Source organism: Mus musculus, chromosome 15 (assembly GCF_000001635.26).
Source record: "Mus musculus strain C57BL/6J chromosome 15, GRCm38.p6 C57BL/6J".
NCBI lineage: Eukaryota > Metazoa > Chordata > Mammalia > Rodentia > Muridae > Mus > Mus musculus.
The window spans coordinates 66,545,059-66,562,317 of NC_000081.6; the positions used below are offsets into that span (position 1 = coordinate 66,545,059).

Below are 17,259 nucleotides of genomic sequence, written 5' to 3' on the forward strand. Positions count from 1 at the left end.
ATATATATCTTTTGCCACCTTCTTCTTATAAAGCTCACCATACATAGTGACAGGGTTTCCGGAAAGGGCACAACTGAAGTGTGGTGAGAAATAGCTATGAGCCTAAAGTCGTTTTAGAGAGAAAAGAACTAAAAAAGCAGAGGAGAAGAAAAAGCAGTCAGGAATGGTATTGTTTTCATGCATTGGGTACCTCAAGTGGAACAATGTGAAGTTGGTCCATGCTAATTAACAACGAGAAAGGCTTCTTTCTCTGTTTCCACTGGTGTCAGGGGATGCCCAGCACATAAGATGACTGAGGAAAGATGCCAGGTAGGTGGAAGAACTAAAGCAAGGCAGGCTTCAGTGACACCCCAGGGAAGCCCTCAAGCCAAAGAATTCCAGGAACTGCAGCAAAAGTAGAAAAGACAGGTGCTTCATGGACATAGAGGAAGAAGGCCTGTTTATCTGATCAGTTCACTTACTATATACCTTGCATGGATTGTTCTGTTCAAGGAACTAGAGGAGCCAAGTCATATTACAGTGAAAGTCTAGAAAAAAGACTTCTGAGTATGCCTTGTAGAACACAGTAAGACTTCATAGAAGAGGCGGGGCTGGACAAGAAACCTGGAGGATGAGTACAAACTCTACCAGGTGACAGTAGGGAGATAATGGAGCAGGAGCAGAGAGTGAAGACCAGAGGGGGCGGGGCGGGGCGGGGCGGGGGGAGGGGAGACAAAGGCTGAGAGACCATATCCCAATGAGCCAGTTCTACATGGCTGGGTGGAAGAATGAGCCTGGGGAAGTACCACATGATGATTCTGACTGGACTGAGTCCAGGTTCAAAGCTTCCTATCACACTCAAGATCTAAGATTAGTCTATGAGGAGTTGGAAGTCATTAATGAATATCCAGATTGAATGTTACTCGATCCTTGTGGTGAAAGCACTCTAAGCAATGAGCCCTGGAAGCTCGTGAGTCCTTATTGAAGGAGGAGGAGTGATTAAGGAATACCAATAGACTCTTGGGGTCCTTTTATAACAAGTGTTTTATTATGTGGTATTTAAATTGGTAGTGCCACTCTGTCTGTGGCATAGCTTAGATACTGAGCCAATGGATTGAGGCTTTTGGATAGGGAAGTCCCTGCCATACGTCCATATTCCTTTCTCCCATTCTCTCAAGCTTCTGGACACCTGCCAAACAAGTCTAAAGATGCATCATTGCTGGTTGCCATAGAGAAGGAAAGTGATCGGTAACCTGTAAGGGCCGCACAGTAGAGCTTATCCTGGAGCATGCTCACTGCAGCACTGCTCACACTAGTCAAAATACAGACTCAAGTTGAGTCCACAGGTGAATGCATAAATTAAATGTGGCAAGTGTATGCAATGGGATGTACTCAGCCTTAAGTAAGGAGGATGATCCTGCTGCTTGCAACAACATGGAAGGACCTGCATGACTGTTTGCTAAGGTAAATAAGTCAGTCTACTTCGATAAGGATCTAAATAGATAAACTTACAGAAGCAGAAAATGCAGTAGTGGCTTCCAGCGCTTCCACGGTTAGGAGGTGGGGAAAATAGAGTATAGCATTTCCGTTACAATAAATGGGTATGTTTTAAGGGTATGTGTGGCACAGTCTGGTGCATGCAGTTTACAATATGATATTTGATTTTTTAAAGCTAGATTATGTTGCATGTTCTGAAAACACACCTACACCTACACAGAAACACACAGAAGGATATAAGGTGCCTTGGGGAGCTGTTTGGTATGTCCTTTATGCTAATTATGGTGACAAATAACAGCATATATCTAACTCATTAAGTTATGCATATTAAATGTGTACATTTTTATGTGTATCAATTATACCTTGGTAAAGCTGTTAAGAACACAGAGAAAGCCAGATGACCGTATTAATATGGACATGATAAAGGATCCAGAATATTTCTGGCTAATCACACACTCCAAAAAGAATATTCCATGATCCCAGGACATGAGGCATTTTCTGTGACAAAAGGAAAAATATCCCCGTGCTGTTTCCCAGGACTACCTGGTCTAACTTAGAGAATTAGCCCTGAAAATTGAATGAAATAGAACAAAGGGTTCTTGTCTGGCATCCTGGAAATCTTACACAGAACTTTTAAATGATGGCGTTAAACCACAGAGAAACTGTAAAAATCCTTTGTACTCAAAATGACCAAGGAGACACATGTTTCTAAAACGACAAATTTTCTCCCTACTCATGCTTTTCTATGACTGATTTTCATCTTTTGATAAGTTTAACAATAAATGAATGGCTCTTACCACACCAAACATTTCAGCAAATATTTTTAGTTGTATTATTCTTGAAAGCATTAAGGGCTAAGTGAAGATCCTCTTCCACTCAATTATCCTTGGGAGAATTCTCTATTCTCTTTCAGGGTGACTCACAGCTCCAGGAACACATTCCAAATTGCAGTTTGGCAGCGGGGGAGGGGGTGGCCCTCAGGAAAGGCAAAAAATGCCAACAACTAAAGAGTGAATTGCAACTAATGAGGAAAGGTGTCTCCTGCAGCTGGAGAAGGGGTTAGATGAGGACAAACCCAGTCGGCAAAATATCCTTTAGTCTGAAAACTGAAGCATGAGAAAATCAGGGGAAATAGTGTTTGATTACAGCCACGGCACAGAGAGAAAATAGCAAAACAATTTAATTTTGAATTCTTCTGGAGTGTTCTAACTAGGCCATATTTCTAGAGAAAAACAAATTGCTGATAAATCAAGAGGCCTTGGGTAAAACCGGAAACCAAGACGTCTGAGGAGACGTGATTACAGCTGACAGCAGAAATGAGAGCTTCCCAACTCTTGAACGCAACCAGGTTGACTAATTACTGATTTTTTGGAAGGGGTGGTTTAATTTGTTATATTTAGAAGATATTTGACAACCATGAGAATTTTAATAAGACACCTCACAAGTGTGCAGCATGGCTGTGGTCCAACTGCTTTCAAGTTGTTTGGGCAGATTTGGAAGAACCAACTAGGGAAGGCAGATACCAATTTCCAAATATGTGAAAATGGTCTTTGTAAAATCCGTTCCCTAGTGATGTAGCTTAAGTGTGAAATGTCTTCCCTGAGCCCATGGGTTGGTCTCCAATTGGTTTGGAAAAACCATTGGAGTCCTTAGGGGGTGGATCATTGCTGGAGGAAGTAGCATTCATTCAAGCAGGCGTTGGGGATTCATATCGCAGCTCAACCTCCTATTTGCTCTCTGCTTCCAGACTCAGACACAATGTGACCAGGTGTGCCACTCTCCTGCCATCAGATTTTCCCTGCAGTGCTGGACTGTATACTGTAAAACTGTGACCCAAATAAGCCCTCCCTCCTCTAAGTGTGTTTTTGGTCTGGAATTTTGCCACAGAACAAGAAAAGTAACTAAGACACTAGTTGTAGTTACCAGACACCATTTTCATTTTCTTTCCAGCTTATGGAAATTGGCTTCTCTTCGTCTCTTATATTTTTTTTTTCAAATTGCCTCTTTTAAGACCTTTATTGCAAAAAGAAAACACAGTCATCCATTGGACAGAGCACAAGATCCCCAATGAAGGAGCTAGAGAAAGTACCCAAAGAGCGGAAGGGGTCTGAAGCCCTCGTAGGAGGAACATCAATATGAACTAATCAGTACCCCCCAGAGCTCTTTGGAACTAAATCACCAATCAAGAAAACACAAGGTGGGACTCATGTCTCTAGCTGCATATGTAGCTGAGGATGGCCTAGTTGATCATCAATGGGAGAAGAGGCCCTAGGTCCTGTGAAGGTTCTATGCCCCAGTATAGGGAAATGCTAGGACTGGGAATGTGAGTGGGTGGGTTGGTGATGAGGGGGAGGGGTGGGGGGAGGGGATAGGGGATTTTCAGAGGGAAAACTAGGAAAGGGGATAACATTTGAAATGTAAATAAAAAATATCTAATAAAAAAAGAAATGAAGTGATGCATGGAATGGGAAGAAAGGAAATGGGGTGAACTTCAAAGATGCGACAGGAAAGAAACAAGTTCAGCCATGGAGGTGTTACATTGTTTTGTTTGTTGAATGGGTTGCCTATTTTGGCTAATGTGCTCTCAAAGACACCCAAACATTAACATGTAACAACCTGTTTTTGAGTCCAATAAAATATTCCTAATCAAAAAAAAAAAAAAAGGAAAAGAAAACTTAGTCTCAATTATTTATAGTCACAATGAGAAAGTAAATGCATAAAGGAAAAAAATGTAAGACTGCTTAATACTGAACATGTTCATTGGCAAACTAGGGGCTGGAGAGATGGCTCAGCAGTTGAAAGCATTTGACTCCACTTTGGTTTCCAGCACCCACGTGGCAGCTCACAACCGTGCTGTGTTTTAATACCAGCTCCAGGGGACCATAGCCCTCTGGCCTTGGAAAGTACATCTACACATAATAGAAATAATAAAAATAAATCTTTGTAGAGTAAACGTGTTGAGTAGAACATCAACCCATTGCTTCAACATTGATACTTTAGTGAACTACTGCATTTCATCTTCACAGCAACCCTATGTCCTATTTCCTTTGTCCTGTATTAACAAAGAAGGAAGTGGCAGATGAGAAATGTTCATTGATGTGCCCAAGAACACTCAAGTAGGAAGAGGCAGCTCCAGCACGCTGCTTTCCTATCTACCAGAGCTGGCATGGGCAAAATTTTTCACACATTTTACCAAACAAAACACAACCATTTGTTAAACTTCTCCCACTTCCTCACAACCTCATTCAATCTCTCACAAACCTGTCAATTCTACATCAAAAACAAAATTATCCTCCTTCTCTTTGCACTGTACTTTCTTGGAAGGTTTGATGCTTTTCTTTGCTTCTGAGCTCACACCAGCTATTCTGTGTAATCTTCCCTTGTGTACTACTAGAAAACTAACATTGAAAACCCAAATCTGATGTGTCCTTATCCTTCTTAAGATGCTTCAAAATGCCTGTGAATCATTAGATAAACTCTGTCTCCTTAATACGGCACAGAAGGTTCTTTAGCCCTCTACCATCTGTCGTTTCTGGTCCAACCCCTATATCAGTCTCGTGTCTGTGTCCTGCTTAGAATTCCTTGTTTTTGGCAGGAACTAGAATGCACTTGGTTTCATTAATCATTTGTTCATATTATGAGAAGGATGCTTAATTTGACATGTTATTTTTTTAAATGAGTCTAGTGTTATATCCACCTTTACACACACACACACACACACACACACACACACACACACACACACACGAATGTTCACATCATACCAATGTTAATTCCTGATTTTGTTAATATTTTGAAGCACTATAAATTGGTACCAATGGGAAAACCTGGATAAATGGCACAAATTTTTTCTCATCACTGTCTCCTTAATTTTATCTATGCAAGCCACAGTTTTTAACATGATCAATAATATATTTTGCCTATTTCCACCAACGAAATGCAATCTCCATAGGAATAAGATGCTTTATTGACTTTGTTCAACATTATACTCAGAATGTGAACAGTTTTAACCTTATTAAATATATACACTTATATATCACATTATATATGTATATACACATATATATGCATATATATACATATTTTTTTAATTAAAGGAGTGATTTCTTGTAGAGTTCTCAACCTGAGACCACTCATTGGAATGGCCCACTCTCACAAAAAAAGATGTATCAGAGTTGTCAGAATCAAATGCATATAAGGGACAGGAAAGAAGGTGAAATTAAAGGCAGGAACAGAGACATGGGATTGAGACAAGAACAATTGCACAGGGAACTATGCTCAGATGGGGCTCATTTTGAGTTTAGGTCTCTGTTGTCACATTTAACTTTTTTTTGTTGTTGTTGTTCTGGACTCTCTATCCTCATTTTGTACTGGTTGCTAAAAATTTAAGCCAGTTTTGACTAAGAAGCAATAAAAAAGCCAAACAAATGTATATGTGATAGGAAGGAATGACTAGCTATATACAATCTCGGAAAATCTAGGACCCTAGTAATCGGAAGGCAGCGTAGAAAAGGTAGAAATGTCATTTACGTTCCCATCTGCCTAATAAGTCACTCATTTCTTAAGACCCTCTTGGATGCTATTACACCTGAAATCCTTCAGACCTTATCTAGGGTAAGCTCATACTACCTTTCTGGCTTATATATTAGCTTCCTCTCCTCCATTTTCTCCATATTCCTAACCATGCTATAGCACTTAAGGCATTATACTGTAGCTGGAAGCATATTTCCCTCCCTTTCAGAGAAAGGAATTTCCTATTAGGGCTGTGTCTTATGCAGCTTAGGACAAGTGCTTAGTCCAGTTGTTTCCATACAGCATGTAGTCAAGGATTTGCTGAATGAATAGCAAGAGACTTGGCTTGGAGTTTCTATAACTGCATTTATATACATATATTTGAATAGAGGAGTACATAAGCACATATCTATCTTAGCTATGTCATTTCTATATGTATGTGTGCCTATACCTTGTTTTTAAACTAAGGCAGTTGAGACTTAATGAAGTTACTATCCCAGTATGCTCAAACTGAGACTTGAATCCTGATTCCAGAACACAGTTTCCAATACATGTCTTCTAAGTTTGCCTCCATTATTACTTCCCCACTTCTATTTCATACATCAAAAGCCTACTGGAAAATGGGCCAATATTTTCCGAGTATTATGGGGAGTCTTATGCAAATATTTAAACTCTCATTTTTTTTTGCGTGACATAAAGACTTTTGTATTTTAGTCACAGCAAGTACAGAAATATGAATGAAATTTTAATCTCTGGCTTCACCCTCTCCATTAAAATATTAGCCATCTCCAATCTGTGTCTTGGGTCAGGACTATATGACTGCCATTCAGACATAGCATCATATTCAGAAATCTCATCATGGAATGAAGAAACAAAGATCATCACTCTCATCAAAGTGGTACCTACCAAGGCTCCTGATTCCATCCAGCCAGAGATCCTCACTTGGGAGTGAGTCAACTTCTCCAAAGATACTTCCATGCAGCCAAGACTTAGAGGCTCGGGGGTCCAAGAGAGAAGAAAGAGAACGGTGAGTTCTCTTTTTCTTTCTAAATATTCTGGGTAGAAATGAAACCAGCATGATGAACAACAAGTAACAGTCACTTTGGGTTGGAAACAATCCTGTGGTAATGACTTGACACACACAGTAGGAACAACCCAAATTTGTATATTCAAATAATTGTGATTTTTTCCCCACCAATGTATTTGAAAACTATGTTTATTTATTGATCTGAATAGTGTCAAGTTGACATAAGCTAGAGTCATCAAAGAGGAAGGAAAGTCAATTGAGAAAATGGTCATAAGACTGGGCTATAAACAAACCTGTAGTTTTTTTTTTTTTTTTTGGTTAGTGATAGATATGGGAGGGCCAAGCCATTGTGGGTGATTCCATAACTGGGCTTGTGGTCCTGAATTGTATAAGAAAGCAAGCTGAGAAAACCAGGAGGGCTAAGCCAGTTAGTAGAACCCATTCATGACTTCCCCATTAGCTCCTGCTTCCACATTCCTGCACTTACTATATGTGATAATGAATTGTTATATGGAAATGTGAGTAAAATAAACTCTTTCCTCTCCCAGTTGCTTTTGGTCATAGTGTTTCATCACAGCAACAGAAACTAGGCCATTTTATCTTTTCTTTTCTTTTCCTTTCTCTTCTTTTCTTTTCTTTTCTTTCTATTACTATACAAACTTCATGAAACTTTTAGCACGTTGCAAGATGTAATTTGAGGAAACCTAAATTTGTGTTCCTGGTCCATGGTTACCTCATCGTTTTCTAGAATAAATGATTTCTTATCCCCTTTGAGATGAGAGTTATGTTGTTGGGTTTTGTTTTTTTTGTTTGTTGGTTTTTTGTTTTTTTTTGTTTTGTTTTGGTTTGTTGTTTTGTTTTTTGACAGCTAAAGGGATACAACTGAAGGGATCTTGGAAAACTCAGGATAAACAAATGAACCATTATCCAAACCAAGGGAGATCTGAACACCAGAAATGACTCCCAAACATCCACCCGAAGAGGCAGCTCTGGACCACTGGGCACAAACGACCCATACTCAATACTAGCTCTGATTCAGGTGACAGCTCTGGGAAAAGATCCATCTAGGGGTCCAAAGTTTGGGAAGAATAATTGTTGCTATAAAACCACAGCTTTCTCCCCAAGGGAAAGAATAAATAGTATATTCTGGAGCCAAATAAGGGTGACCATGACTCAGGAATATGAAATGCGGGTACCTAAGTCTGTGTTTCTGTGACATGGTCCTTCATATTTGGCTTCATAGTAAATAATCTTTAATCCCTTTCAAATGAGAGTTCTGTTTATTACATGAAAAGATCTTTGAATCTATGTCAATGATAAAGACTAAACTATGTGTAGATGGTGGCCATGGTCTATGTTCTTGGAAATTGACAAGGCCCTGAAAATACTGGAGACTCCCACATGCAGCTCACTCTGTGACAGGTAGTCTTTTCTGCATAGATAAACCTATGGGATTCCCAGAACAGCCCTATGAGGTAGGTACTATTATTATCCCATTTTTGTGATTGAGAAAGGAGACCCAGAGAGGTTATATTATGTCCTAAGGCCATGAAACTGGAAAACAACATGGACTGGAAGCAAATCTAACCAATCTGAATCCACAGGCACTGGTCCTGGCCATTATGTTTTGTATGAGACGTGGGTTCAGAAGAATTGCTTAGAAAGGGCCTCAGAGAAATGGAAGGGCAAGCTGACTGAAAATTGGTGAAGCTCTGGAGTGAGGCATAAACTGTATGCAATGACTGTTGCAAAATAAGTATGTTTCATCTTGGGTCATGGTAGAAAATCAAGCTAGAGGGATACAAAGGGGCAGATAATAAAGAACCCTGCATGTTTCTTTGGGCGGCATGGAGCTTAGTGTTAGTGTAAAACACACCATGGTAGTATGTCTTAGAGAAGGGGCTGATGGCTTTTATTATCAAAGACTCTTAGTCACAGAAGAAGGCTTGGAGAGGTGGGAACAAGGGCAGGTAAATATTGAAAGTTCATGATAAGGTCATCTCTTGGGCACCTGTCTGGAATGTACCAAGTCCTGTTATGAACACATTGTGTTAGTGAGAAATGCTGAGGGGCATCTGGAATCACTCTTAGAAGGTATGTTTTGAACTGGCATTTCCCCGGTGTAAAGGTATGTTAGAGAAAGCCTTTGGTTTCATTTATTTAATTTCTCTCTCTCTCTGTGTGTGTGTGTGTGTGTGTGTGTGTGTGTGTGTGTGTGTGTAAGCCAAAGGTCAACCTTGAATATCTTTATCATTTTCACGTTATTATTCAAGACAAATCCGCTACTGAACCTGGGCCTTTCTGGTTTAACTAAACTGGTTGGCCAATGACTTCCAGAACTGCACATGCCTCTGCCCCCTCTGCCTCTCCAGCACTGGGACACAATGCTGTGACTGACTTTTGTGTGGAGGCTTGGGATCTGAGTTCATGTCCTCATGCTTGAACACAAGGCATTTGACCTCCTGAGCCTTTTCACAGATCCTAAGCTCTAGGTATCCATTACTACCAATTAGCATAATTTTAACCCTCTTTCCTGCAGAAAGTCCCTTTCTCAAGCTGTTTCCCACCAGCTACTTGCATTCTCCCAATTGTATCAGAGTTTCTCAAAGTCCTTTGCCTTTACCTTTCTCCATGAAATTCCATTCCTACTTCATTTTAGCAGACATGCTATGTCTTTTACAATTTACTATCACCATTTCTAAGAAGTTTCTATTTTCTGCTCTCTACTCGAAACTGGCATCTTTCTCTTTCCCTCTACTGTTCTTGACACCAATTTCCACCCCATCATCTGTATCACTTCGTTTTACTTTGATTTGCTTTTACGTTGATTTTATCTGATTTCCATCCCCCTTTTATTACCATACTCTTGAGCAGCAGTGAGCTGCTTGTGCCTGTGCAGATGAATGAACGGTGGGCAGAATGGTCTTGAGATGTCTTACACAATGTCCTCTACTTACCTAACTAAGTTCTCCTTGTACATCACACTGGTTTGGGAGGGGTTCAGTGTGATGTGGCCATCTGGGTCACAGAAGAAACTGTCCTCAGTCCAAATGTAGTAGCCATTGGTGAGGAGTCGGGGGCTTCTGCGGCAGATATAGTGGGAGCCTGTCAGGGGGTCTATGGAGCAGCATTCAAAAGAACTGTCTCCATCCAGGAAGTCACAAGTAAAGCTAAAGAGAAAAAAGGAAAGTCCTTTAAGTCTCCATCATGTATGGACAATCATACAAGACCCATATGACCATGTAGTCACTGTGAAAGAAATTCCATTCTTCACATTCATGGTGCCAACTACTTCCACAGCCCTTATCAGTGGTGCTCTTAACTGCCAGGGCTTAGGCGCTGAACCACACAGCATTCAGTTGTTTTCTACTTAGAACTTTGGTGACAACGTTCTGGAAAATGAGCCTCTTCCCCTGAGGATAGACCTATACTCTTGATATTAGTCCATTTTTTAAAAAAATGGAAATATCACTAAACTTCCTTTCTGGGATGTTGAAATTCATTGTTCCCTTTATTCAATACAGTGTGTCACATCACTGCCCTTGCCACTGTAATAGAGAAATTATCATTTCCTTTCTTTTCAGTCTTGCATTTGGGAAGCATTCAGCTGCCTGATGGCAGCTTCCATATCTTACCCAAATCTTTTCTTTCCTGTTCTTTCCCCATTCACGGAACTCATCTCTATGGCAGAAGGTGACATTGAACCATTAGCTCTTTTACACATTTCTATTTTTTCTGGGGGGGGGGTCCTACCCTATGCTTTTCTCTTCATGCTATTTGCCTCCTCAAGAACTAGGAAATGATAGAGCGCTGGAGCTGTATTCCTAATTATTCTCTGAGTTTCAGTCTTTAACAATTATTATCAACCTCAGTTTCCCTAACTCAGGGAATGTCTCCATTCAAATGTCCTTAATATTTTCTCTCTCATTTCTTGTCTGGACATAAATTGAAAATATTCTTGTAACATCCATAGGTTTGTGAGAGAAAGAGAGGGGGGAGGGAGAGGGAGAGGGAATTTACAGTGCTATCAAATATTTTTAGCCATTAACAAAACTACTTCTAGCTCTTGACTCTCACTTTAGTTATACTGGAGAAATTCCAGCAGCTGTTTATCTTTCAATAGGCCCTTTTCAATGGATTTCAGAAACCTAACCACACAAACAACCAGCAACTTACTCAACTGTCCAAATACCAGCCCTTTCTTGTCTTGAGTGATGATTAACCAAGTCCTGGAAGAGTATTGCTTCCTGGTATTGGTAAAGAGTCAAACCCTAGAACATCCTTACATCCTTTAAAAATTTTGCTGATAGTTTATAAACCATGTTTCATTCTCGCTTTCTATATTTCCTGCAGGCCTTATGGCTTTTTATAATTTAAAAACATATGAACAATTGGAATATGTGCTTGTTATTAATAAGATACTAATAGATACTACTTATTAAATTTGTACCATAGATCAAGCCCCAAGGATGTTTTTTTCTGTCCTTTGCAGAAAATCTCTCTAAAAGGTAAGGAGATTTATGATATGATTCTCCTTATGTACTCCCCCCCCAAAAAAAAGATGAAGATTCAGAAGGACAAGTTACTTAGCTATGTTACATAGCTAGTATTCCGGGGAGCTAGGATGCAACCCTAGTTAAGCTGATCCAACACAAATTCATGTTTCTGCTTACATATTCTTGACTGACTTAAGTGGTAGTGTCAGAAGGCCTGACACCTACAGGAAGGACAGGTTCTAATATCAGTACTAGATCCCTTTATCTTGTAAGTTCATTTCAGAAAATGGTGGGGGAAGCCTCAGCTAATGACTATAGAAGGAATTAGGGGTAGACAGAAGCTCAATTAGAAAAATCACAGGAAGGGAAAAAAAAAGGGATCTCATTGAAGGATTGAACAAGATAGTGGGATTGACCACTGTGAGCAGAACATGAAACTTGACCAGCTTGTGTACTGGTGAGTACTGTCACTGTTGTGAAATGAGATAGGAAGCCATGATGTGGTGTCTTGAATGAGAATGACCCCCATAGACACATATATTTAAATTCTTGGTCCCCAGTTGGTGAAACTGGGAAGAATTGGGAGGTATGGCCTTATTGGCAGAAGCATGTCAACCCTGCCAATAAGGGTTTCAAGATTTAATAAGTCCACATCTGTCCCAGTAAGTTCTTTTTTTATCTGCCTTGTGCTCTGGATTATATATAAGCTCTCAAGTACTATGCCTGCCTGCTTGTTGGCATGCTTCCCTCCATGATGGTCATGTGTAAGATGCCTCTACTATAGCAGTACTCTAGAATTGTAAGCGTCCATAAATGATTTCTTCTGTAAGTTGCCTTGGTAATGGTGTTTTGCCACAGCATTAGAAAGCAACAAAGATATCAAATAAGAAAATCAACCAGCAACAAAGATATCAAATAAGAAAATCAACCAAGCCAATCAAAACTATGTATCTGATGGAGTTTGCCATTCAATAGACATCTGCTATGTACTCACACTAAAAAGAAAAAAAGAATATCCCATTCTTAGAGCAGACAAGTTTTCAGTAGTTAATGCAGGGGAGTGAAAATAAATAGCCATGGCAAGCCTATATATGCTATGTACAATAGTGCTTCTAAAGGAAGACAAAGTAAGATGGGCAGGAAGGGAGTTTGACAGAGAAAAGTCTCCAACATACCTTGGGAAAAGGCATGTCGGAGACAGCTTTCCAGAAGGTCCTTCGTCTGACCTGGAGTCATCTGCATAAGGAAACGAGAGAGAATTTTCAATATCTCACCAATATGTATGACCCTAATTAGCTGCAAGGTTGACACGTGGGCAGCTTATGTTCCACCCTCAGCAAGAGGGTAGCAATGTGGTAGAATGGTGTGAACAGCTAGTTTCAGAGACTCCGTCGACATGTCACCCATCCTCTATGGGAAGCATAAAGTAATCTTGGAATATCTATCTTCTGTCGCTCTCACACTCCACAGTCATTGACAGCTTTCTTTAGTGCAGGGTGATAAATCATGGCCACCACACGGAGCTTATGAGTGGAAGAGAGAAAGCATCTTGTGCGAAGTTCAAAAAGAAAAATCAAGACCAGTCGCTCAGTGTGGTGGGTATTGTAGCTAACTCTATAATGTGAGAGAATCCAGTCACTGCCAAGGAGTTTTGTGATTGGTTAATGCTTTCTAAGATGTCGCTATTATAGCAAACAGAAGGCATTGTGGGGGGTGAGTATGAAGTGTAGATTTTGTGTGTGCAAGTGTGTGTGCACATTTGTGTGTCTTCCTTTATGGTTCTCCAGCTTGTTTGAGACAAGGTCTCTCACTGAACCTGGATCCCATCAATTCTCCTAGGATGTCTGTCCAGTATCAGGATTACAGGCTCATGACATCATACCCAGTCCTTTATATGGGATGTGTAAATCTGAATTCAGACTCTCATGCTTGCATGGTGAACATTTTACATGACAGTGCCTCTCCCCAGCCTGAGGGTTGATTTTTATTGATTTTAAATAGATGGCTTTTAAAACTATGAAGCCTGTAAAGACTTCATTAAAGAAGATCCAATCCATAGGCATGACAATGGGCTTCACTTGGAGGAAGATCGAAGGGGATTCGTAGTGTAAACTCTATCACACAATTTTATAAAAGGCAACGGCAGTATCAGGACTTCTAACAGCCTGGCTCAGAGAAACTTGATTTCTGTGCTGACAATTACTACTGAAAACAAATAAGGTAATTTAGACTTTCAGCTCAGGCTGTTATTTTATTAGTTAAAAAGAAAAAGAAAAAAAAAGAAGAACAACTGGGTGTGTGAGAGAGGGTTACAAAGAGGGTTGGGAGAGAAAAATAAGAGGAAGGAAGAAACCACTACCGTTTGAACAACGCCCTTATTTTCTGAAAGTTGTGATCAATCTTTCAGCATTTTTGTAGACAGTTTTGCATCTTAATAGTAGCCAATAAATGGCCTCCTTTCACATTTATGCATAGGCATCTAAAAAAATAGTGATTTTTTTTTAATCCTAAAAGAAAAAAAAATGCCACATTTCTTTCAAGGAAAGAAATGAAGTCGAAATCATTGCCAAAGCGCACACACTGGCATTTAAAAAACACAAGCTACTGACAGATGGCTAATGGTCTGAGTATCAGCAAAATCAAAGCAAGGAAATTGCTAAGAGGACTCTAATCGTTCAAAGATAATTGCACAGAGCAGTTTCACATTTACTTGCTACTGGTGTCGACATCAGTGGAGAGTCTCGGTACATCTTGAGAAGGCCGCTTGTTCAAACTTCACAGATTTTTTTTTTTCTGCAAAAGACGTTAAAAAAAAAAGATGGACTATATATTAAAAATAGACAAATGATGCCAAACAGATGGCGTCTACTAATTGCACTAGTCAGATTTGTTTGCTGAAATAGTACAGAGATGTAGGATTGGAGAAGCAGACCAGATTGTGGGACTTCAGTGTGGGGCTGCCTACTTTAAATTCTATTTTTCATTGTCTCATTCCTTAAGTCTGAATATTCTGTAAATAACAACACCATTGTGAGAGAAAAGCAATACTTACAAAGGTTTATTTGTCATCCAGATTAAATAGGTTTTTGTTACTTAATTAAGAAATCTGAAAAAGAGGCTGGTTCTAGTGTCCTTGAAACAAATGTGTATTTAAAGCAGCCAGCAGAACTAGTTTCATTATTGAGTTGCAGTAAGTGCTTGGAGATTGTTGCCATTGACAAGTGGCCATGGAGAAGGTCAAGGCTTTTGTGGTGGCTATCAGTCTGAACATTCCTAAACAGCATAAGCTATACTGAGCTACAAATAGACCACCACAACCCAGATTACAAAGTCACATTCCTGAAAGCTTAGAATTTACTTTTCAATTTCAAAGTAAGCATGCTTCAAAGTGTGCAATTTGTGCAAATATTGATCAGTTACCTCTTATCACATAGTTCTATCTCCATGTAGCTACTGAATTACATAAATTATATAAGTGTATACATATACATATGTTTGTATGTATATAAGTATATATGTATAATACGACCCTAGTAGTTTTATAAGGTGACATGAGAGCCTTTTATGATCTAGTAGTTCTGTCCCTGTTTTTGATAAACATGTCAACTAATAATTGATTGCTATAACATAATACATTAAATCAGTCACATCAACTCTAAGGCTCAAACTAGATTATTTAATAATGTATAGTGAACCTTTCAAGGAATCATATACTCCAGCTTATAAGATTGTCTTAAATAATACAGAACTTTCTAGCATTCTTTGGAAGATTTCTAAATAAAGACACACATTTTTAAAAAAGAAAATCACTGGTTTGAAAAAGATAATATCCATACAAGTGAACATACTAGCATGTTCCTTGTGATTTCAGCATTGAGTAATACAATAAGACTTTGTCCAGTCCAAATGACTATATGTTAGTTTTCCTCAGGCAGTAAGCTTAGTTTTAAGGCAAGGCATTGTGCAGCAGAAAGCAAGGTCTCGCTGTTTGATCTTACAAAAGCGAGGAGCCATGTACAGTGAGCATAATGCCCGCTAGTCAAGAATTAGTAACTGTGAAAACAACTTGCATTCACAGCTCAAGAACTTTTCAAGAAACAGACTCTGTCTACCAGCTCATCAAAGCAATGCATCTGTTCTGAAATATAACTTGCTCATACATATTCCTCCACAGGGAGTCCCCGGGCTCTTCTTCCGACTGATAAATGACAGGAGGGTTACTGAAATACGAAGCTTCCCAGTGGTTGGTAGTGCAGAAAGCTGGACCGAGCCGTTCTTCAACTGAAAAATCCCATCAGAATGTCAACAGGTGCAGAAGTGACTTCCCACAGAGCACCCCGTCTTCCCTTCTGGTTGGAGATGACCATGTCTCTGCCACTTTCACAGGGCAATTTGGTGGTCAGGGGCCTCTGGATCTTTCAGCTGCTTCCAAGAATAGAATAGCTTGTCATTCTTGGGAGTTAGTCTCACGGGCCTTGTTTACTTTCAATATCAGCCTTTCCGAACTAGAGGCAGGGCAGCAGAATGAGGTCATACTTCCTGTCACGATCGCATCAGTGGTGTTCACAGAGTAAATACAGCAGATCTTCTTGACCATCAGAAGGGAACAGGCAACCCAGAGTCAGGTCAACTCCATACATTGTGATCATTGAGGGATGCTTCTCAGAGCTTCTGTGTCACCTCAAACTATATTAACATGAGAAAATTTAAGCCATGTTTCCTGTTTGACATTTTCTGGCTATATTCAGTTATGAGTAGCATACAGTTATTATGCTCTTGGTCCAATTAACCTAAATATATCAAAGATAGCATCAACGCTATCAAGTTCAGGATGCTATAAAAGCTATATATTATCTATAATAATGTGATTTTTATGAGGCTATCCTCTGATACATATGCAACTAGAGACACAGTTCTGGGGGGAGGGCGGGGTTACTGGTTAGTTCATATTGCTGATCCTCCTGTAGGGTTACTGACCCCTTTAGCTCATTGGGTATTTTCTCTAGCTCCTTCTTTAGGGGCCCTCTGTTCCATCCAATAGATGACTGTGAGCATCCACTTCTTCATTTTCCAGGCACTGGCATAGACAGGCTAAGATTAAAATGGTCTTTCACGATAGCTTTGGGACCTCAGACTTGTGGCTTAGCATCTTTGAGCTGCAATTTTCTCAAATTTAAATGTAATAATCTATAGCCCCAAGGTTGGCCTGCAGAATCAAATGAGAAGAAAGAAGAAAGAAATAGCTGGGTACCTGAGGGAATGTGCAAGATGTATTCCTTATTGGATTTTGTGAATTGACTTCTCTTTGGAGAGCTTGATCAGGATGGTGGAGAGTTTGTGTTATTAATTCTTGGGGATTGCTACCGAGATTATTTTTGATGTTAGGAGATATCAGTATTATTTCCTACGCAGAATCCCACATTCTTTCCACCTCCATTGTCTCTCCCTGGGACTCCACTTACTACCTCATTCTGACTGTATTTTATGCTAACATTCCAACTGTCTACTTGGCCTCTATCCAACACATTATGCACATACATATCTCACTATGTAAATTTGATTATGTCATTCCTTAAATTAAAACCTTCATCTTTGCTCCTCTCTCATAATAAGTTCAAAATCACCCCTGCAGCCTATGAGGCAAGTTTTAGCCTCATACTGCACACATTCTATCTTCTAAAGTTTGACCATGTTGATCTTCAGCCTTTCATCTTGTTCAGGTTTGCTTTCACCTTGGAGTCTTTAAAC

The 17,259-nt window shown here is 39.7% G+C and overlaps 1 protein-coding gene across 2 annotated transcripts in view; it reads right to left on the reverse strand.

Annotated features, from left to right (window-relative positions):
- Positions 1–16,178, reverse strand: part of Tmem71 (transmembrane protein 71) — a 35,025-nt gene extending 18,847 nt beyond the window's left edge. The window contains exons 1-5 of one of the 2 annotated variants that reach the window (NM_172514.3): positions 15,672–15,988; positions 14,222–14,304; positions 12,687–12,747; positions 9,973–10,185; positions 6,895–7,043 (exon numbers count right to left, since the gene is read on the reverse strand). In NM_172514.3, the coding sequence (NP_766102.1) occupies positions 6,895–7,043; positions 9,973–10,185; positions 12,687–12,747; positions 14,222–14,261 (463 nt within the window). In that variant the 5' untranslated portion in view covers positions 14,262–14,304; positions 15,672–15,988. Of the gene's footprint in view, positions 1–6,894; positions 7,044–9,972; positions 10,186–12,686; positions 12,748–14,221; positions 14,305–15,671 lie in introns of both variants that reach the window. The other variant, XM_017316534.1, reaches the window with a different exon arrangement.
- Between the last annotated feature and the right edge of the window lie 1,081 nt (positions 16,179–17,259).